Raw genomic sequence first — 23,702 nt, forward strand, 5'->3', positions numbered from 1 at the left:
TTCACATTTCTAACTGAGGCATTTTTATGTGGTGGTGTTTGTAATTACAACCTGACAACTGGAAAATAGCAGCTTCTACAGAGTACATTATGGCAGTGTGTGAGAACATGACATTTAAAAGGTTAAAGGTTTTCACTTGACAGCAGCAAAACACTTGTGCTGTATGTGTCCTCTGTCTTTTAAATATTGAAAAAATTGCAAATACTGACTTAAAAAAATCTGTATCTTTGTCCAAACTAGTATAATCAGTCCTAAACCTGAACAGTGTATGAAGGCCTGACCTGGACCGTAGGGCTGCAGGTACCAGGTCCGACCAGTGCGTCCTGGCTGGATGGTGCTGGGCATCGTGGGGTTAATGGCACGGCTGGTCTTCACGTCCCCCTTCTTGTCCCCTGCTGTGGGGATCTCCAGGATCGGGATGGGGGCGCACTGGTCCAGCTGCCCAGTGGATGACAGCACTTCTGTGAAGCCTTCCTCGCACATACAAACACCAGCCTGCAGAGGGCAGCGCAGAATCATGTTTGCGTGTTTATGAGTTACAGTTTAAGACTTGAGTGAAGCATTTGGAGAGTAGACTTGAATTAATCAAAGTGGATCTTGGTTATGATAGGACCTGTTCCTTGTTGGTTACAGGTTGAACCCTTGTATGTCCTCAGCAGCTGTGTGTGACACATCTACATCTCATTCACTTTTAGTTAATCTAGATAAAAGCATAAGCTTCCAGAAAAAACACGTTTGAGCTTGTATGTGACCTGTTGTGGCCTCATCCACATATGCCGTATTTTCTACTGAAAGCTATTTCTAAATCAGGTGGAACAACAGAAATTGTACCTGTACTGTTGCTGGCTGACCATGAATGCTCTTTTAAACGATGGCTTGCGCTCATGCATTTATCTGACAGTCCACAGCTCCAAAGATGACAGTGAGCAGTTTCACTTTAGCAGCTGGGGACTTAGTGCCTTGCTAAAAGTGCTAAAAGGAATTTGAAAAGTGGGGATAAGAGAGGGGCAAGCGCTGTGCGTTGTTTTCCCCAATAACACAACAGTTTATTTAATACACTAAGACTACAGCAGTCTCATATGGTAGTCCTGCAGTAAATCCTACTTGCATGGACTGATCTTCAGTTAATGTTCAGTTTTAGAGCATGATTTGATTTTATGGTCATCTTAAAGGTTGTGGTGCTGTTGAACTGCGATCATCACACAGAGGGTTGTTTCTGTTATGTAATCTACCCTTACCTATATAGAGTATAAAACTATATCATAAAAAACCTTCACAGTGCATTAACACCCCTCTGCAACAGTTGGCAAAGTGGAACATTAAGACCTTCATGAAGGGAGGATTTACTGTAATTAGTTTTATCTTGGGGTACCGGTGACCTGAGTAGTCCTGAACTCGCCTCTCATCTCATCATTTTGACCTGCTTATTTTGTTTTCAGAAAAGTCTGTTGTCTCAAACAGCTGTTAACCAGCCTTTATTGCTATGTCCAAATTTGTTTTTAAAAACTATAAAGCTACTAAAATGGATGAAGTGTGAGATGTACCAGCTGCTGTATCTGGTGGACAAGAACTTATTTTCCTGATTGTGATGCAGCACAGGTGAGTGACACTGCGGAGAAACAGGTTTTACATCTTCATGCTGCCATCATTTCATTCCCTGCTGCATTCAAATTCAATTCTGGCAGCAGTGTGTCACAGAGAGTGCACACACTGCCATTCATCCAGAAGACCTGCGCTTTCAAGTTGATGTCTTTTTATTGTTTTTTGTTCTGTTTACCACATTTTTATTGGGGGTCTTTGTCTTCAAAACCATATTTCTTTCGAAGATTTACTCTTTTTATTTTGAGCTTGATTGCTTTTTGAGAATAAACGCTGCTTACCTCACTGCAGAAAGACTTTGGCATGAGGCAGGGAGGGTCACAGGAGCTGTTGTCCAATGGAGGGTTCATGGGAGGACAACCTCCTGCGGGCCACAAGACAAAGGAATCAAACAGAGTACATGGTGTTTTTATTACAATACAATGAACACAAGCATCATCTGTGTGCCCTGGTGCATCCACTGCTCTCTGTTGCTGATGGCTTGTGTTATTTCAGAAAAAACCTGACATTTTCATGTGTAAAAGTCATAATTTGGTTTTATTATACAGCCTGCAGATTCACCTGTATCTATAACTGAATACAGCAGAAAGCCAGGTTTATTTTGGGAATTATTTCAGGTGAGTAACCACATGTTCATATTTTATACAGAACTGAATAGCAGTACCGACTGTCACCGCCCACCTCCTGTCCTTCTTATAGAAAAAAGTCTCTAGTTTTTTAGAGCGGTGTTATATTTCTGACATTTTGTGCAAATTTTACCTCCTACATAAAACTGCCACCAATGGTTAAGATTTACTGCTGAGCTTTAGAGTTGCTTCAACCTCCAGTTCATCGCTTTAAAAATAAATAGCTACACTATGTATTATTTAAAAAAAAAAAAATAGTGTTTGTTAATCTCTTCTGACTTGAAACCCCCTTAGACAGACTAAAGCGTAGCAGCAATCCCTTGGCAACAGTTGTGTTAGTGATGTCTAAGAGCTATGACCAGTTTATCCACAGTGTGTTTCTACTCAGTGTTTCTGTTCTGAAATGATTGCTCCATTTACAGATGGTGCAATTTTGTTCATCAATTCATCATTTGACAAAAAAGTTAAGTATTTCCCAGTTCCAGCTTCTTAAATGTGAGCATTTGCTGATATTACAAAAACAAACAAATAACAAAACTATTTATATACATTAATTTTAAAATTTTTTGGAAGTTATGTTCTTATTTCTAGTTTTATGGACCAAACCCGATCGCAGCAGAGTAATCTTTAAGCTGCACTTAGGCCTTGTACACATTCATTCAGGTGTTTTTTATAGATAGATATTTCCTGGTAAGTTTTGAAAAACAAAATTCATTCTGCATGACCATCGATTTACAAAACATCTTTGCAAACACAAGAACACAAAATGACTACAACTGTTGGCTTAAACATGCATGCATACTTGAAGAATGTTCTGTCATTTCTTTGGTTCTGCAATCTTTGAACTGTGGTGGATGCTGGTACTTTTACATGCTAGTGAAGTGGTGCAGGACAGTCAAGTAAAGGTATCAGCTTGTAATTGCTAGTGCTAACTAAACGTAAAGACAATGATGTGTCTATACATTTATACATGTGCCGTTGTTGTTTGAGGCACAAGCTCATTACACAAAGCAACAATCGGCATTGAAATGTGGCATTATTGTTTCACAAACTCTGTTTTACAGATAAACACTAGCTGGACTTGAACAAAAATCTTGACTTTAGAAGACGTTTGAGTGAGCTTGGTCGAAGAGCTCAAACATAGAAAAACTGTTTAGCAAAATATCTATAAAAGTAGGTTTCCAAACCATGGTTTCAAGGCCAGTGGTGTACAAAACATAGAGAAAATGCATTTTATGGAGAAGTGAGTTGACCAAAAGTCTCCACCAATTTAATATCAAACAAATTTCATCGTAAAAGCCACAGATTCTTACCTGTCACATTGAGTCCATCTGAGCGCTGACACCAGATTAAAGGGCGGGTGGAGTTTAGACGACTGCTACTGAACCATTTGTACTCGTAACATTCACCCACTGAGAACAAAATACAAAAACAATCAACAGCCATAAAAGCTGACAGTGGGAGTCTGCAATGAAGACTATTACTCATATGAGTGACAGATTAATAAAGCAGTAGCTAAATTATGGTTGTATAATAGGCTGCTGTCACATAATATCAGTATCACTGTGTCTTCACAGAAGGTCCAGTTCAATGTTTTAATCTTCAGTAAGAGCTTTTGCTTAATGACTTTCTATCAGTGCTATTATGACTTTATCAATAACTCCATCAGTGCAGTAAATGGCCGTATTTCCCTATGGAGTCCTGTATAACCAATCATCAGTCCAGCCAATTCCGCGAGCATAAATGAACAATTTAACCTTGAACAAAAGACTGATCTATTCTCCACAGGCTCGGGTACAGTATCACTGCTCCAGTCAATGGCACGGCGTTATCTCCTGCTTTCACAGGACGATTTGTCTGCGCCTGAGATGGCTTCACCCTTTAAGTTCTTCACTTTTCTCATTTCTTTTCTTTTTTCTTGCTCTGCTACAGCTGAAGTCATTTCTCAAACGTGTTATCACTGAATCACTCACTTTTGCCGGCACTTCCCACCATCTTTTACGAGTAGATTGAAGTTTTACTACTATAGAAACATCTCTCTGAGGAAACGTGGAAATTATTTCAGGAGGCAGAAATAATGTCAGTAATAGTGTTGGATATGAGAAGCTCTGTACGGGCTAAGAAAAGCAATAGATGATGATTTTAACTGAAAAAGATTAATTACAAAAAAGCTGTTAGAAATGGACTGCACTTAAACAGCACTTTTACACTATTGTGTGTCTATTACACACATTCACACACCAATGGAGGTAAACTGGTCAAGCATGGTGTTGGCTGTACAGTCTAAAACCATAAATCCATTGTCACTGATGAGGGGGAAAATAATTACCATTAAGGTTTGCTGGTTAGGGGCTGTAGAAACTTAATGGGAGTAGGAATAAGCCTCATCTTACTTTATAGCAATGTTAATACCACCAACAAGTCAGAATGTTTACCTGCCCAGCAAAATAATTAAACATGTATGAGACATACAGCCATAAAAGATTGTGCAGATATTCATGGATCCCAGATAAGTTTTACTGACATCAGTGGTCCTGTTTCCTCTTGCTCCACTGTATTTGTGGTTTTGAATAAAATGTAAATATGTATTTGATGGATTATCCCAGACATTTGTGTTCTCCACAGGATAAACTGTCCTACCATTTTTGAGTTTTACTTCAGTGGTAATTTACACCAAATAAACAAAAACTATGACAGAATACAAGACAACCTATTTTTCACAATGAATACAAACTGAATAAAAAGTAACATTTTGCATTTTTTTGTCAAAGAATAGAAACTAAACTAAAATATTCTAGCTTGACAAACTAATCACAGCTGCAGCATCTGTGGAATTGTACACTGCAGTTCCTAATAATAATTTATTCTGCTACAATCATTAATGTTGTTCAGTAGATTTATCCGTTACTAAGATGTGGCATTCACTAATGTTATGTGTCTCTCAGTACTGTTATCTGGCATCACTACTTTTAGGTAGAAAAAAGTTTAGAGCCATTATCAGTTAAAATTTCCGTTTGTCCAGCATTTAGATTTATGACTAAACATCTGATAACATTCTCATCAGTCTCAGCTGTATTCCAAGTTTACTGCTAACAAACAAATGTTAGCATGATAAAAGGGTATGGAAAATCTTACGCTGGTGTCAAAAAATCTGATTAAAAGCTGAAAAAATTACAATATCCTCCTACTGTCTGAGCCCGCTCCGTTCATACAGGCTCTTATAACCAATGTGTATATATGCTACATATCGAGATTGTAAAAAACCAACGGTTTTTTTCTGCTTGAAAGAAATTGTTAAAAAAACAAAACAACAACAACAAAAAAAACAAGAGTCCTGATTGTATACTAGAGTCAAGAAAGTTGTTGACTTTTTTGACATTTGTGAAGCAACCAGTTTTTGATTCTCCACAGTGCCTGCAGATAAAAGTGATAGTTTTTTTCATTTTCATAATTTATAACAACAAAACATTTCAGTCATGTGGAAAAACATTTATCACACGTTGAAATCCATCAAAGTAAAATCTGTCTTTTTTTTAAGCCTCTGCTGTTCTTTTGCGTGGTGTCGTCATACCAAGATCTATAGAGCTCCCTACAGCAAAAGCTTGTGGATGCCAGTGAGTCTGGAAAGCGATATTGTAAGATCTCCAGACTTATTTTAAATAAATCACTGTATTGTAGAGAAAATCATCTATACGTGGTGTAGATTTAAAACAGCTGCCATGTTGTGCAGGACTGGCCATATAAACAATGCAGCCAGAGAGGATGGCAGAGAGATTGCACTAATTTGACCTGTGTGGGAGGCGCACCAGGGGAAAGAGAGAGAAAGAAAAAAAAATGCATAACTTTTGCTGTCAAAAAAGCAAAATGGAAAATAGACAGACAAGCAAAGACCAGGGTTTTTGGAATAATGTGTTCTGAACAGATGAATCAAAATAAAGTTGTTTGGCCACAGTAACAGTAGATATGATTGGCACAGACAGCTTTTCAGGAGAAGAACTTCATACCAACTGTAAGGCATGTTGGTGGAAACGTTTGGAGTTACTTCTCTGCCTCAGGGACTGGGCAGCTTGGAGTCATTGTCTCAACTACTGCATCTAATCAAAGAGTGCTTGAAGATAGTGCAACAGCATGTTTCCAAAAGTTTAGGTGTATATTTCAACAGGATAATAATCTTAGGAACACTAAGAAATCCACCAAAGACTGGCTCACAAAGAAGAAATAGAGGGTTATTAATTGGCCTTGTCAAAACCAATATTTGGATCCAACTGAAATGTTATGGGGGGGGGGATTTGAAACAGGCAGAACATGCATGAAAACATCTTGCAACTGAAGGTACGTTGCAGGAAGACTGGTCAATTATTTTAGCAGGCCGGTGTAAGAGACCTGTGAAAAGTTACGCAAAACACCAACAGCAAGCTATTTCTGCTAAATGGGGCAATACTAGCCTCTGATGAACTTATCTTTGTGAGGAAGTATTACATCTACTGATACAATTGTTGAATAAATGATTGAAAAAGCTCATTTTCCTTGTGGCTGTGTTCAAGTATACCAACTATAGCAAAGAGGATCAAATGTTTGCTTGTCCAGTTATGTTAATAAAGTCAACTGTTTCCATGGGACTTTTTCCCATGACTGTACACCAATAACATACAGATTCTCTACTAGTGTTGACAATGCTGTATTTTGGAGGGTAGTTTTTTACTTTAAAAGGTAAACCATTTTGTACTACAAGTAATTATGATGAAGGCCTGAGCAAGAGATTGTGATTTTACAGATTTTTTTAGTGACTCTGGCAGCATCTTGGTTATGTTTCTGGCCTCTTAATGAATGAATGTTGGTCCATTGTTTACTCTCACTTTGTTTTTGCTCTCAACATATTCATGCAGTTTTAAGCTACTGACAACTTCAAATTCCCACACTTCAAAAATAATGAGAAGAGTGTTTCACCAAGGATTTACTTTTATGTCCCTGAAGCTGTTGGGAAACCATCTACAGATTTTATACCTCTTCCAGCTGTGAGCAGCTCCTTTGTTGTTTTTGTTTTATTGCATTATTGTAAAACTGCACAAAAAGATCAAAATGTAGCAATTTTATATTGCACTTCTTTCACTATGAGTGTAATGTAGACACAAAGCATGCAGGCATTAGTATACTGTAAAAGTGTGCAACTGGGACACGGCTGCGGATTTGTTTTTCTCAAACGAGGTTCACATCAAACTGTTCCCTCCCTCCCTCAGTCCCCAGCCTCTCTTTCTCCATCACCTCCCTCTTGCTTCCCCTGTCTCTGCTCTGTCTTCCTCCTCCACCTTCAGTGGTCTTGGCTGGGCCACTCCTCCCCCCCTGTGCCTTGAGTGATGCTATGAATCCGGGTCAGGCTAGTGAGGACTGCCATGGGGCTGTAGTAAGGGAGGGAGGGAAGTGTGTGAAGCCAAAGAGGGAGGAGGGGAAGGGTGAGGCAATGAGCTTGCTCTGTAGACTGAGCCCATGGCTATTGTATATGTTGAGCTTTGGTGGTAGTGATTCACAACCCACGCTTCACCTAATGGGTGATTAACGCGCCTGGGGAGCAGCAGAAATCGTAACAGTAAATGAGTGTGGGGGTTTCCACCGTTCAGACATCTGACTCAAGAAATCCCATCTGGGAGAACACCAATTGACCCAGTGTACAGAAGGAAAAACAAAGTGATAGCGGTAGTTAGTGCTTTTTTTCCCCTCAGTGATATTTGGGGCATAGCAGCACAGCAGCCCAGTGGTGAGTACTGTTAGCTCACAGTGAGAAAAAGCTTTATTAGATTCTTGTCTCAGATCCCATCTCCACAAACTCAACAACTTGGTCCTGTGGGTTTCTTCTGGTGTTCCACTTTCCCCTGGCAATACAAACATATGCGTTCCGACAGATAGACGACTAAATCAACCTGATTGTAAACGTCTTTCTTTCTTAACCCTCTCCACTGCCTTCAACCCAATACAACCTGCAGCTGGCTTCAGTTAACCACCATCATGCTCACTGCGAATATGTGGGTAAAGAAAAGGAATACATTTTTTTGTTGTTGTTGTTGTTGCTGGACTGCAGAAAGCTAATTTGTATGCACCATAAGTTCACTTTTCAAAGGGAGAGTGCTTCTGTTAATTTGTCAAAGCTCCTGGCCAGGAGAGGTTGAAGCTGTCATGCTTTTAAAGTATTCTTACCAGTGCATGGCTGAGACTCCCAGGCCTGGTCTGGACAGAGCTGCAGGTTTTCAGGTTCTTGGGCCAACACAGCTCGTGAGCGGACCTGGACTGAGCCGAACTCGACACCGGCACCTTTGACGCAGATGCTAACACAAGAGCTCCAGTCCGACCACTCCATCAGGTAGCAATCACCTGCAACAGAGAACAGATGGAATATTTTCTTGTGACTGTACAATGCCTTTAGTGAGAGAGCGCTTCACACAGGATGTCTGTGTTTACAAAAGCATCCTATCAAAGCTTTTCAACTGATGATATATCACAGCTATGCTAGCAGAGAAATAATGAGCACTTTCCTTTGACAAATCTTAAATATTAGACAGTAGAGCTGAAATAATTAGTCGATCGATTGGCAGAAAAAAGATCTGTAGTCATTTCACAGATGTTCTGAAAAATTGTCAAAACTTCTTCAGTTCTAGCTCCTCCAATGTCAGGATTTACTCTTTTCTCTGTTTTATATCACTGTACAGGGAATATATTTGGGTTTTGAACAGATTTTGGATAAATCAAGAGATTTAAAGACATCACATTGGACTCAAGGACACTGTCATGCATTAGACAGTGAACTATCCATCCATCCATTATCTATACACCTCTGCCAGTCTATCACAGGGCTACATACAGAGACAAACAATCACACTTACATTCACACCTACAGTCAATTTAGAGTTACCAATTAGCCTCAACATGTTTTTGGACTGTGGGAGGAAGCTGGAGTACTTGGAGAAAGCCCACACATGTACAGGGAGAAGAACATGCAAACTCCATGCAGAAATATCCCAGGCCCAGGTTGGGACATGAATCAGGGATCTTCTAGCTGCAGGGCAACAGTGCTAACCACCAAGTCAACCGTGAACTAATTATTCAAAAACAATGATTAGTTGTAGCCACATTTAAAAGCATCCTCAATATGGAGAAGTTGTACTGCTGAAATTTAGTAATTGTCTGTATACTTTCCTGCAACACTGAGAGTGACCCCTGAAGCCAAAAAAGTCTAAAGTCTTAACTTTCTGAGCTACTACTGACTCAAAACTAAATGAATTTGTCATTTAACAACCAAACTCACGGATTCAGCTGGTTCAAAGCAGCCAGAAATTAAATCCTTACGGACATAAGCATCTCTCTGGCACCTCTTCACTGTTACCTGCTAAATGTGACATCTTCAAATAACTGCCAAATGGCCTACAAAGTATTGCAAGATATGGCCTTATGCCATACTTCATATCTTTTAATTTCCTGTGCAGGCTCAGGTCCTCAGGCAGGATGGCCTTTCTGGTTCTTGTGGACTTTAAGACTGAAAGGTGACCAGATTTTTGTCATCTGAGCTGTTCAGCTCTGGGAAAACCTGCCTGAGGAGATGGACAGGATCAGGATTATCTCCAAAGCTACTCTAAGTGTGATGTTTTCAATTAAATTGTCACCATTACTTTATTTCTATCTATCCATCTCTTGTAGAACCTTGGTGTTTTCACTGCAATTCTACTTGAGTGTTTAAGCTATGCCAAAATGTCTGCATTGCAGCTTTAGTATGGGTGTCTGCAGGAGAAATCCGATCATCAACTTTGGCAGTACTCAAGCAATGTTTTAGCTCTTCATCTATGGATGAGAACAGTTTAATCTGGGTGAGATGGTAAGGTGTACAGCGGAGACGCATACAGAACGTGTATTTCCATATCATATCATGATGCTGGGATGCTTTGAAGAGTTTCAGGAGGAGGAAGGTGGAAGTTTAAGATGCGGGGTGGCATGGTTTTGATCACACCTGACAACTGCAGCTCATCAAACAGCAGGGGAAATAACATGGGTCAAGGGTGGCAGTGCATGAAAGTGTGTGTGTGTGTGTGTGTGTGTGTTTGTATGCGTATGTGGGGATGCAACGTGATAGAATTCCCATGCTGTCCTCGGTCTTGCACAAACAGCCCTTGAATTTCCTCCCCAATCACACTACAGTACCTCCCAGTACAGAAAACAGTCTGTGCTTTTGATTGCTGTTTGATACTTCAGTGCTCCTGCAGTTTGGCAAAAGGGGTTGGACCGACTTGTTATCTAGGGCAGCGTTTCTCAGTGTTTTCCATCTCAGGGACCAGCAGCCATCTGATGAGCTTTTTTTTTTTTTCTCTCTAAAATGAGAAACCCACCAGTGGAAACACATGCCACACACACTTTTAAGACATAAAATGAATTCAAACTGAGACGCTTTTAAATAAGTCATGAGGTGAAAAATAGGATACATTTTTCCTTTTCTATATTTTAGAGGTACTGAATGATGAACGATTAACGATGAACCAAAATAACATGTAACACTTTGGAAATGAACTTCACGTTTGTGTTTTGTCTTTTGGCAGAAGCAAGGAACATTAATCCCCCCTTCAGAGACAACTGACAGTGAAAACAGATGTATGCACTATGTGAAAATACACTCCCATTATCAGGTTGAATCATAAATTGTGGGTGCACTTTAACTTTCTTTTCTTATTGAATTGTTGAAGATTTGCCCTGTTTATTTAAAAGAAACAATCATGCTCACTTTGCTATGTACTACACAGCTTCACATTATCAGGAGCAATGCTGTGGTTGTAGGAGGGATAGCGAAGTGTTGCTGCTGCAGACCTGATGGACAGAGTCCAGCAGCTTTTGGGCAGAGCTCACCTGTCTGTCTGTCTGTCTGTCTGTCTGCTCCACACTGCAAAGCTACATCAAACCCAGCAGCTGACTAGCCTTCGTCACAAAACCTGACAACAACTCATCAAACCCGGCCTTTTGAAGAGATAATCCCATCTGTGAGATCTGCTTTTTCTTTCCAGTGGGGGTTGACATCCTTGGTCCTAAAGCTGATATTCTGCTGTTTTTGTGCTGCAGTGCTGAGACATCACCTGCCAATCAAAGTGTGGTCAACAGACTCCTGTGCCTTATACTTTGTATTGATGAAAGATTCAGTACACACAATGGTTGCTGCTGCTTCTGCTAAATACCCAGTTCCTATATTTATTTGTAAGAAAATGCTGTCAGTGCTGCAGGAAAGGACCCACCACTGTGAAGATCTTCGAGAGTCAATATAAGCTTTCAAAACAGCACTCGACCAAAGTTTTTATGAGCTGTGTATATCCAAAAGCAGTGTTCTCAAACTACTTGCCAGGCTACTGCATATTAAGAAATTAGCTGCATATTTCCAGCTTGCAAATATATATTTTTTTCCTGTTTACATCCTTCCAGTTTTGTATTTGAGACAAACTGTTGTTTTCTAACAAGACTGTAAATCCGACCAAAAGATTATTATATTTGTTTCATGTCTCTTTAAATGTGACAGAAGGGCAGGCCTGTGCTAAGAGAGGAGGACAATTTTTGACTTCTGTGTTGACTTTTATGTGATAACAATGTAATCAGAACAGAGGAGGCTGCTACTGTAAAGGAATACAATCTGGAATGGCATTACTCAACTGAACCTGCAGAACAGCATTCATTTTATGAAAGGAGCAAAGGAAACCTGGCTGCTTCACTAGAAGTGCACAGTTATAATCTTCTTCTGCTTAATGTTCAATAAGTGACTCTCAGGTCTCAGAGTTTTGTGACAGGTGTGAACAAACTAAAGGTCCTCACTAATGCAAGTTGACTTACTCCAGACAGTAACTAGTATTGCAGTAGCTCACACATCAATTCAGGATTAACTTATTAACACTGACTGCTTCTACTGTATTTTTTGGAGCAGAATTGAGTTCAACACTTTCTTCAGATATTTCATATTAAAAGAGAACCAAGAAAATGCTCTCTGAGCATGTCATATATATATGTGTGTGTGTGTGTGTGTGACCATTTGACAAACAAAAATGCCTGTTATGCTTGAGTAAAAGATACTTCAATTAACAAATCTGCTTAAAAGTGAAAAAGCTTTTTTCCCCTCAATTTTCATAATTTTGGTACTGGTGATTTTCCTTCTGTGCTGCCTAAAATGTCTATATTGATGCCACAAATTTCTCTTTGTAGGAAAAGAGATGGTACTGTTGAAATTACGGAATGGAAAAGTCAACACATAAAAGCTACTTTTCAGCTTCAACAAAAAAATAAAAATACCAAATGAGATTAACTGGGAAATGTGTTGCTAAAATCTAATAAAATCTAGTTATTTCAAAAATAATAACAAAAAAAAGTAAGGGTAATTCTTGCTGCATTTGAGGTAAATAATGAATTTCTGAAATATCGATCCTGTTTTATCTCACATTAATCAGTGAAATACAGCAGCAAAAAAACGATATAATAATATAATATTATAGATTGTGGGTCCATAAAGAAGCAGTGAGCTCACTGGTCTGCTGGGTGATTAGAAAGGTGTGTAATATTTCACAGGTTGTGCTCTGTACGGTCATCTATCATGTAAATCACAACAGATGTCCAGCGCAGCATAAAGACTGTGCTGGGACCTAATCACTCACCGAAATAAAAAACGTCATCCTGTGCAGGTCGATTGTGAACTGACACTGCCAGGTTTGTGGGGTTGTTACCCACTGGGGCTACCCATGCTGAAAATGTGTGCACACATGGCACACTAACAAGCTTTGTGGGTCCACCAGAAGACACATGGCAGCATGTCTTGTATTAGGTACACTTCATCTTGGTCTGCTTGACAACTATTATGTATTGTTTGTTGGGCAAATATTACGGACAAATATCACATGGGACGAATTTAGAAAGCAGTATGTTTTTGTTTTTCTTTCCAAAACCAAAATCACATTAAACGTTGTGTTTATCTGCTATAAGAAAAGCCGCACTTGTTTGCGTGTCCAGCCAAGATCTCAATGCATACAACAGTAACTGATAATCAAGGAACAAATGATTAACTAAGGAAGCACACTCATTTGTTTGAGGTTTACAGGTTACAAAAAAAACAACTCATGACTAGCATATTGATTGTGTATTATTTACCTGGTGTAAGGAAGTTGGCCTTGATGCTACTGAGTTGATGGTAACAGCATCTGCACTGTCTTGCTGTTCAATCGATTTGGGCAAGTTTACACTCCAGCAGTTCTCACAAACATAGTCAACACTGGCAAACACACTGGTTGGTCTTGAGCCTAAAATGTTTTCATGCTGCTTTAAAAGTGAAAACAAACCATATGAAAACATGAAGTATTTAAGAAGTATTTAACTAAGATTCCAAACCCTTCTTCCTTATATCTACTACTACATAGAATATCATCTGGTCAGGGAGGCTGACATTTTTGCCAATGTGTGCATCCAAATTTTAAAACCCCTTTGACGAGACTGGTTTGGAAGACTACAAACACTGAAAGGGGATTTCATCCAACTTCCGGAGCTTGTGTTGGCTTAGAATTGGAGTGCAGGTCTTATAAATGGACGTCTGTTGCATTCAAGCCAAGTGAGATCAAACATTGCTGATTAAGCCAATCATCAGCAGGTAAACCCCTTCGCAGAATCCCAAGTTTTAAATCTGGTGTCCATGGTGACATTCTCACACTGGTGCACTGGTAGTGATGTGTTTTATGTCAATCAGCAATGATTGCTTTGCCAGAGCTGAGGAGGAGAGCAACTGTAACGATGAATATCCTACAGGAACTAGACATTTGTGGAGGCTACAGTGGAAAAACCTAGGAGGCATCCAAGAAAAGATGCTGACGCTCCGGATCAAAAACAGTTTCATGAAGAAAGTGATCCAAGGCAAACACAGACTACCACTGCTGTGGCTTTTTTATTGTTGGAAAGCACTGAAAGAAGACAAGGACCGAGGGCAGACTGAAATGTCACCTAAATGCTTGTGGACAGGTTGGTATTTGTAAAACATTTGTAGAAGGTGATGGAGCTACTAGAGTTACGTCATGAACACAGAGTTAGTGTAATTACTATTACTGACTGCAAAGGGACACAATTCTGCATGGTAGGCTCAGATAACCCATCAAGTGTTCTTTTTACATGTAAAATTAACATGTCCAAATGGTGTTTTTCTATACGTTGAGCATCAGTTATTCAGCAAGACAAGCAGTCTGTGTCATGACTGAGCATTTCCATTTCAAAATTGCAGTGTACTGATGCATGTCTAAAAACATGGATTCAGACTTCCAGGGTTTCATATGTAACAAACCTAAGAAACCAATCTTGTAAATTTGCAGATGTCTGTCTCTCGCTTAAGTCTCTTTCCAGTTGTTGATTTAACCCCTAAAAGGAATTTCTGTGCATCAAAGATACATATTTAGGTATTTTTTTTTAATAAAAATGATCCTTTCCTGCCTTAAAATGGTCTAGATGTCATTCCACAGAAACAGCAGCCTCTACCTATGATTCTGCTCAAACACAGTAGAACTACTCTGTGCTACACAGTGTCAGATTGCCATATTGAAGTAATTCATCAATACATGTTTGAGCTGGACACCAAGTCTGAAGCAGAATAATTACACAAATCCCACCCTGCAAGTTGACGGGTTGCTCTCTTCGTTATGTACACAACCCCAGACAACTGAATGTCTGTTTTTGAGACTGTCATTGGTGAGATGCAATTTCAAGGTGGAAAAGCTCAGTCATGGCATTGACTGCTACTTGCTCTCATGATGTGTCTCAAGCATACAGAAACATCATATACACAAGTTAACAAGGTAAAAAAAAATCACTTAAAGGTCTCTTTAATGCAACATGTATATCACATTTAAGTGCCTGTGCATATGAAGCACCTAATATTTAGTGTCTTCTGTCCCTGCACTTCGTTTCAAATGAGCTTAATCATCCTTATAATCAACAGATAAATACTTCTTCAATCTGTTCTCCTCTTAATCAACATCTCCATTCATATATGAAGCCAGCAAGTGCATAAAATCTACACTTGTTGTCACTTATAACACAGCAGATTGTTATTCAGTGTGGTTGTATCTCAGCTTGCCATGTTGTCTTTTGTTTAAGCCCTTAAGGTTTTTGTTATCTTGCCCACACAGATTATTGATTGAACCCCCTTTTTTACTGTTATTTTATCTCTGTCTGCGTGTGCGTTTTAATCACCTCTCTTCTATGTTTTTTTTGCTGTACAAATAGAATAAATTGAATTGTAGGGGTCAGAACTTCTATTTAGATTCGCCTCTGTCTATTTCACTCAAGGAGTAGGTGGTCCAAATGGTCTTTGCATTCCACATAAAACAGAAAATAGCTCCTGACAGCGGTGCCTCTGGCTTGGCCGGACACTTCAACAAATAGCACTAGCTGGTGGGAGGCCTGTGAGGGGTTGCCTTTTGACCGCTCCCCCAGTGAAAATCTCTGTGTGTTTTACTCTCTTCTTATTCGACTCACTGTGAGGTGAAAAGAAGTGGATGTGTCTTATAAAACTGGCAGTATAAAAAAGACCCAAATGTATGTAAAGTATAGCTATCATGATGAAAAATACTTGCTACATCCAATGAAATACAGGATCTATCATTAAATGAAGCCTACATAAAACAGACGTTATACAAACCTGAAACAGGTTCCATTTATTTTGCCTTTGTCTAAGGAAGATGCATATGATTTTAAAAGTCATGAACAGATAGTGAGCACTATTGACTGGAGATGATATAATCAACCCAGTAACAAAAAACAATTTAGTGGTTGCTTTGTGACATAAATCAAACTGCTGACAAACGCTGTCTGCCTCTACATTGTAAAGTAGAGCTGTAAGGAACAATTTCACATTTGTTTGGAACTGCAAACCACTGCTTTAATAGTTAAAACTGGACTTGCAAAATTGTCTTCCATTAACATTCTCTGCTGTAACAAGCTGAGCGTGATGATGCATTAATGTGACGACTCGATTCACTGACCAGATTTGTAGGGACAACAACCACAGATTTGATCAAACTCAAGTAATACTAATGTTATCAGCTAACACTTTCTAACTGGTCCAGAGAGCTTTCGTGTTCTAAAACTATGAACTGTGATATTTACAGGGACATACTCCCATATCCCAAGTTATGAAAATACCACATTCAGAAGGATCACACAGAACCAGTCAGTGGTATTTTAGTGAAATGTCTGGGGAGTCACTGTGAACACTTATTCTTGTGTGGTAGAGGACATACTTTTAGGCAGCATTTGTTATTCAGAACATGAAATCTGAAATAAATGATAAGTAATAACGGATTTATTTTAACTACGCTTGTACTTATTTGAGAAACTAAAATGATTAAAAATATGGATCAAGGCTGAATCAAACATGGCAAAATCACTTCTGTTGTGTCCAGGTTGATGACATGGCATTATTACCTGGACATGGGAGGGTGCAGGCCTCTTTCAGTGTGATCTGCTTGTCTCCGTCGACGGCCAGCTCCAGGCTGCTGCACAGCTCCTCGTCCACCAGGCTGCCCTCGCCATCGATGGAACCGTCCGACACGAAGCATGACAGGTTCCTGTAACGCATGCCGTGTCCACATACCACACTCTGAAAGGAACGGAACACCAGAGAAGAAGAATGAGGGTGATGAGTTACCACAGTGAGAGGGAGGAATTACATGACCCTTCAGCCGCTTGGTGACAGCTTAATACTAGTAAGTGGACTTTTGGCTATCTGCCATTTAAATTGATAACCTGAAGTCATACTATGGTTCCAAAACAAAACAGTTGAAGTGGCTGCTGACCAATAAAGATGCTGTGTCTAAACAACAATAAACAGAGTAAATAATAAATAATGACTCCATTTTTTAAAGTACATTTTTATGTCATTGATCTGTGCCTTTACACAGAAACATTATTACATGAAATATTGATGACCAGCTCTTTAAACCTCCAGTCTGAGATGAATGTACATCATGCTGTGTACACAACTATTTAAAATGTAGAAGTTAATGAATGCAAAAGCACTTTATTAGGTTCCATTACTAAAACTATATACAAACAATCACCAAACACAGATGTAGATAAAGAGACATTTGAACTAAATGAGGAGAATGTTACATATTATTGTTGAGAATTTAATTGTGGAGATACATATATTGTAAATTAGTGCCGTGAAGTCAACAAAATCTACTTTTATTTTTGACTTTTTAAGGCTTTTAAAGTGACAATCCTGATGATTTTTTATATACTTACTCCTTGCTTTCATGACTATTTATGAACAGCATTTTTTAGCAATATTCAGAATTTGTAGTTACATCTCCATTTGTAGCTGTTTAATTGCAAGTGCACAGACATGAGAGATTCACAGGAAAGCAAAGCAATCCGTTGTTCTCGTTTTTAATTTGAGCTCTTTAATGTCACTCTCACTGTTTGCTCTTCACTCTCCCACAACCATATGAGAGCTTTATTAGGTTACTGCTAATGCAAACATTTCCTTTGAAGCAGCTTCAAATTGTAAATACTCAAGTGGCGAACAACAGGATAGCTTTGATTCTACCGCAGTCACAGTAAGTGACTACAAATTTGCCACTGTGGTTAGTGCTAATCACAATCAGTCTTAAAAAAAGAGTCAACAAAACATGTCATGGAAATCTGTTTAAAATTAGTTAGCAGTTTAATTTTCCCAAAGGAGAAAAAGAACAAGAAGTGGCAGCAACACTGAGCTGTTAGATGAAGACCTGCAGGCGACAGACTGCACATCCCCAACCTCTCAGCGAGGTAGCAAACTTTACTGTGTGTCCTGCTGTTGTGTGGAAATCTATTTGCTCTTTTTACAGCATGAAATCAGACTGCAGCTGCTTTTCACATTTAAAAAAAAAAAAATAAAAACAAGAGCAGTTTGTAAACAGATGCACCAGTTAATAGAAAATGATTGTAAATAAAATTAGAAAATGTTGGCTTTCTGTGTCTATTTAATACAGCCGAGAAGGGTAGAGATTAAAGACACTTGAAAGGTTGACAAAATGATCAAAAAGAATTATAACAGCCCATGAAACTACACATAAGCTTGCAGAGTTTTTCTGTATGTCATATAGCCCTGCAGTAGAAGGTTTTAATAATGTGACCTGGTGGCCACAACGCAAAATGGAGTGTACAGGCTGCCAAATTTCTTGGCATAGGTATTGGTTTACAGTAATGTATCAGCATTAAAGATGCATTAGATTGATTTTTACTGTCCATCTCTCAGAATAACTGTATGAGCAGGGATTTGATGAGGTTGTTCATCAATACTAAAGACTCCATTATTCCTTGCCAGGTGCTGAGACTTCTGCCTCCCAAAATTCACTTTTTGGCTCAAACTCTTAGGTTCATTGATCTCAGTTGAGCCAGGGACTTGTCAAAGTTGCATTTCTTGTATCTGACAGTGATGAATGCAATTATGAATATTCAGTGTTCCCGGATTATGGTCTAATGTGCTGTGATTTGTGGGCATACCTCCACCCGGCACTCAGACCATTGGCTGTACTGCCAGCGGTAGCAGGGTCTGACAGGACAGGGCTTCCACTGCTCCATCTGAAGAGGACATGGCCGGCCATCACCCTGAGAGGCCTGAACCACCGACCGCTGGCGCCACATCTTACCTGGAGAAACACAAGGGAAATAAAATCATCTGTATATTATTATTTTCCTGTGACAATTACGCACTCTTTATACAAATGTTTTTGCATCTTCATGTCCTTCTCAAACAAGAAGTTATTATTGATATTGCGCAGGTCGTACTGCCTAATTCAGCACCACTCAAGTTAGAAAAACAAAAAGATCCTCAGTAATCAATTCTCTGTTCCAGTAGTGAAACTTTGAGTCTTGCATATTACCAACATGAGAGAAGATAAATGTCAGGGTTTTTTTTTTCTAATAAGCCTCTAGAGCTTTTGAGTTCTCGATAAAACAACGCAATTATGCAAAGTTCAACGAAGCTGTTTTCTGCACAATAAATGAAATGCAAGCGGTGTTGGCACAAGCACTGACCGTTGTGGTTTACCACACATAAGCCATCCATTCTCTCTGTAAAGAGCCCATTTTAAATGAATGTGTACGTGTTTGTTCTGAATGCATTAAATTAATCCTACTTTGCACAACAGCACTTCACTTCACAACGGAGCATTTTCTAAATGGCCAGAAATATTGCTCTTTTTCTCTGCCATCTTGATTGATTCTTGGTCAGCTTGAGTAAAAGGCTTTTATTCCACATCAATCAGCAAACTCTGTTTAAATAAATCCAATACATTACAAAACCTCGGAGAGTGTTTGATTTAAGTGCAGAATTGATGTTATGAATTAGCTGAAAGACTCAACACAGAGTCCTTTCACACACATTTCAAAACACAACCTTCCTGTGTACCTGTTGTAAACCTCCCACTCTCAAATCTCAGATCCCTCCATTTGTTGCATATTCCACTTTCATTTTCACTCTGCCTAGCCAGCAATCTGCTCACCTCACAATGCCCCTTTGCCAACCTGCAACACCTTTCAACTTGTGAAACACAAACCCGCCTTCCCACACAGTCACACACAAACTGTACAATTTCATATCTTATTTCAATAACAGAACCTCCCACACAGGAACACACACACACACACACACACACACACACACACACACACACACACACACACACACACACACACACACACACACACACACACACACACACACACACACACACACACACACACACACACACACACACACACACACACACACACACACACACACACACACACACACACACACACACACACACACACAAAAGACATCAAATGAGGTCCCCTCTTGCTCCTTTAGCCTTTTTCAAACTTTTATCTTATTCCTTGTGATTTAACAACCACTGCAACACCACCTCTTCTTCAAAGCGCTCCCACAGCCCCGAGGAGCAGGAAGATATAATAGGACAGAATCAATTGTGTGTGAACCGCCGGAACAACAACCAGGCAACAGGAGGACAAATTTTCGCCGGTCATTTGGCAAGACTCTAACACAATAGCTTTCTCTTAAATAAACACTTCCTCCATTCTGCTTTTGTGAGTTTTTCTCACCAAACGCCTCCAGTGAGAGCAGGAAGTATCTGATGTGGGACTTTTTTAGTCATCCAAGAATGTTATGCTGAGCATGCATGTTTTTACTCAGCGACAACAAGCTTTAGTACTTCACATAAAACTGTCCATGTCTTCTAACAAATGCAAATGTAGGACAAATGGTACTGTATGTGAAAGTGCTCTTTACATATGCATGCTCCTACATGTCTACATGTTCTTAATTCACACATTATATATATTTATACATTCACAAACTGAGTACAACAAAAGTGACTTAGCCACTAAGCATCATGAAGTTGACCCTGTTACCTTTTCTGTAGCTAAATGAAAAAAAAATCTTGATACCTTGTGCATTATTTATTGTCTCCATGTGAATGTAAATCAGTCTGTGGGTTTTAACAATGTTTGCAATGAATGAACCAACAGCAGATGAGTGACATTAAAGGTTAACTTCACTTGAGTTCATAAGTCCTGAATCATAAGTCCCTGCTGTTGTTCTATGTTCAAGAATCTGTTTGGCCATTTGCTATTACGACTAGGTAGTAAGCAAGTTCAGCCTGGTCAACACGGAATCATATTATATGAATATTACCTTCATCAAACAGTCAAGCTGTAGTTTGTTTCCATCTTTCTTTTTGTTCCTGAGTGATGACACTGAATAATGGCTAATAAGTGGTTTTGCAGAACATCATGATGTCACAGTGAAGTTGACCTTTTAGATATAAAATGTCATCACGTCATCATTTCAGTTCAATTAGATATTTGCGTGAATTTTTTTCATACTTAGTCTATAAATTCTTGAGCGTTTTGTGAGGTCACAGTGACCTTTGACCACCGCAATCTAATCAGTCCATCATTGAGTCCAAGTGAAGGCTTGCACCAAATTTGAAGAGATGGTCTAAAAATGTCACTGAGACATTACATGCACAAGAATAGGACATATGTATGGGCAACCTGAAACCATACTGCTTCCAGCCTTGGCTGTCACAAGAACACATGCACAAAAACATGTACAGACTCATCTTTAATGTGAATCTGGTTGATTATTATTCCCTTACTTTTTATGTCATTTTTCAACCTTTCTGTATTCGCTTGCTTTGGATTTTGCTTTTTCAGCAATGTTACTATATCAGTGTACATGGAAACTGTAGAAGAAGTAAAATTTAGATAAGAGAAGTGATTTGGTGTAAAAGGTAACCCAGTGTTTAGAGTAGATGTCTTGTTCGTGAAAGGTCACAGTTTTTATTCTTCCTGCCAATGTCAGCTTTTTGAACACACTAGACATGACTAAAGATAAAAATGTGCAACTTAAATGGTGATTCTTACCTTCCAATCCGCAGGTCTGCGAACACTCTGACCAGGCCGACCATTCCGACAGCTGGCAGTTGACGGGACACTCGACCACACAGGAGATGTTCATCTGCCACTTCTTCTCCAAATCCAACTGCAGCATGTGTTTGAAATGAAAAGGATATTTCATAACACATTATCAAATCACTCACATCATAAGCAAACAGTTATTACACAGCAAACTCAATCTGTTACGGCCACACAGCCGCTTGACCTCACAATACTGTGATTCCCAGAAGCTTTTGTTCTGGCAAAGGGCAGACTGCTGGGCAGCATCATGCCAGCAGAGTTGGAGTATCAGAGCTGCTGTGAAAGCCATTCTGACACAATGTGTTTTTGTGAATGAGCCAGATGATGAAATGGGCCAAGGGTTAAATAGCTGTGGGGACGGCTCTGCCACAGCCCGCCGGCTACAATTACAGTGAGCTGAGACACATTATGAATGAATAAAGTGCTCAGCCAGAAGCAACGACAACAATCTCTGCATTGGAATACTCCTGAATATTTCATGTTGCTGAGGGCCTAATAGTACTGGAAGGGGATGGTAATATATTGCAATGAGTGATGTGATTAAGCCATTCAGAAAAATTAGCGTGTCGGAGAAAGAAAGTATAAAAAGCTAAACTGCCCAAGAAACAAAGGGAGATACTTGAGGACTTTTTGCAGGTCTCACCTCCTCACAGAATTTCATATCAACCGATTTCCCATCACTGCGAACACAGTCCAGCATCCGGGTCTTGATGCCACTTCCGCACACAGCGTTAGGACTCAGCTGACAAGTACTCCAGTCTGAAGAGACACAAACATATTCACACATTTTTATGGCTGTTCGTGCTGGAAAAAAATTGCAATCCAAATTATCGCAGAATGCATAACAATCAACAATGCAGAGACCCATGAGTGTCTGGTTGACATATCGCAGACGATCCTCTAAAGCAGGGCTACTCAACTTACCATTGCTCATGGGCCACATAGAAAAATATCTCTGTTTGTGTGGGCCGCAACCTAAAAGTACTAATATAATATGACTGAAAATACATACTTACTGCATATTAGCACTTTTTTTTGTAACAAACAAAAGTACTGTTTTTAAAATATTTTTCAAGCAATGCTTCAACATCAAAAAACTAAGTAGGCTTTATTCCAAAAAAAGTAAATAAATTAAGAGATTGCTTATAAAAATTAATTGGCCTACTACTCCAAAAAATAAAGTAAAAATTAAATCTTGCACATCACAAAAAAGTTCACCTGTGGCCAAAAACCAACCATTGTAAAACATACGAACATAGCTCTTTAGGTGACCTACTTTTTTGAGCAATGAGGTATTACCAAATGAAATAAAAAACATATAGGTGTGCATTATTCACAGAAATTGTGCATCAATAGGCAGCCCTGACAGAAGAGGTCAAAGCTAAAACAATTACTCAGTTGAAATCAGGACATTGTATCACATTTCTTAGCATGGAGAAGCAAAGCCAAATTCACACAGGATTTAAAATAAGAAAAAAAAACTTTCTGAAGTGTCTCAGTAACAAAATAGTGGCAGTGTAGATGTTGCCATTGGCAAGTTCACCCAAATACTGAACACAGATAGCAGGTTTAAATGAGACACTGTGCAACTGACTGACCTGTGAACGTAGGTTTGGGAAGTGTGTGAAGTCATTGTCACCATGGTCTTGATAAAGAGAGAGCTTCTCCATGAAAGCAGAAGCATCATTCACCAAGGCAGGCAGCAATTTGTTGTTTCCCTGGAGCTTCAAATTTAGGGAGTTCAGGTGCTTGGTTGTGTCAACCAGAAAAGCCGCTTCCAGTGCAAACTTCTCATCGTTGACATAATACAGATCGGCATGCTTTCTCTGCGCAATGAAGGCTCGAATCACCAGCAGTAAATCCACAAACTTCTCCAGTACAATGCTTCTGCTCAACCATCGCACTGCGGCGTGCAGCGTCAGATCTTCATATTGTGTGTCGGATTCTTCTACTAAGGTGCGGAACTGTCTGTTT

At 39.3% G+C, this 23,702-nt stretch overlaps 1 protein-coding gene across 1 annotated transcript in view; it reads right to left on the reverse strand.

The window, feature by feature from the left end:
- LOC111566140 (thrombospondin type-1 domain-containing protein 7A) overlaps nt 1–23,702 on the reverse strand; it is a 176,240-nt gene that overhangs the window by 12,747 nt on the left and 139,791 nt on the right. Inside the window, exons 18-25 of the mRNA XM_055013863.1 lie at nt 22,372–22,487; nt 21,675–21,792; nt 18,747–18,892; nt 16,683–16,857; nt 8,415–8,588; nt 3,539–3,637; nt 1,881–1,963; nt 282–495 (exon numbers count right to left, since the gene is read on the reverse strand). Of these exons, the coding sequence (XP_054869838.1) occupies nt 282–495; nt 1,881–1,963; nt 3,539–3,637; nt 8,415–8,588; nt 16,683–16,857; nt 18,747–18,892; nt 21,675–21,792; nt 22,372–22,487 (1,125 nt within the window). The remainder of the gene's footprint in view (nt 1–281; nt 496–1,880; nt 1,964–3,538; nt 3,638–8,414; nt 8,589–16,682; nt 16,858–18,746; nt 18,893–21,674; nt 21,793–22,371; nt 22,488–23,702) is intronic.

This window comes from Amphiprion ocellaris, chromosome 9 (genome assembly GCF_022539595.1).
Source record: "Amphiprion ocellaris isolate individual 3 ecotype Okinawa chromosome 9, ASM2253959v1, whole genome shotgun sequence".
Taxonomy (NCBI): domain Eukaryota; kingdom Metazoa; phylum Chordata; class Actinopteri; family Pomacentridae; genus Amphiprion; species Amphiprion ocellaris.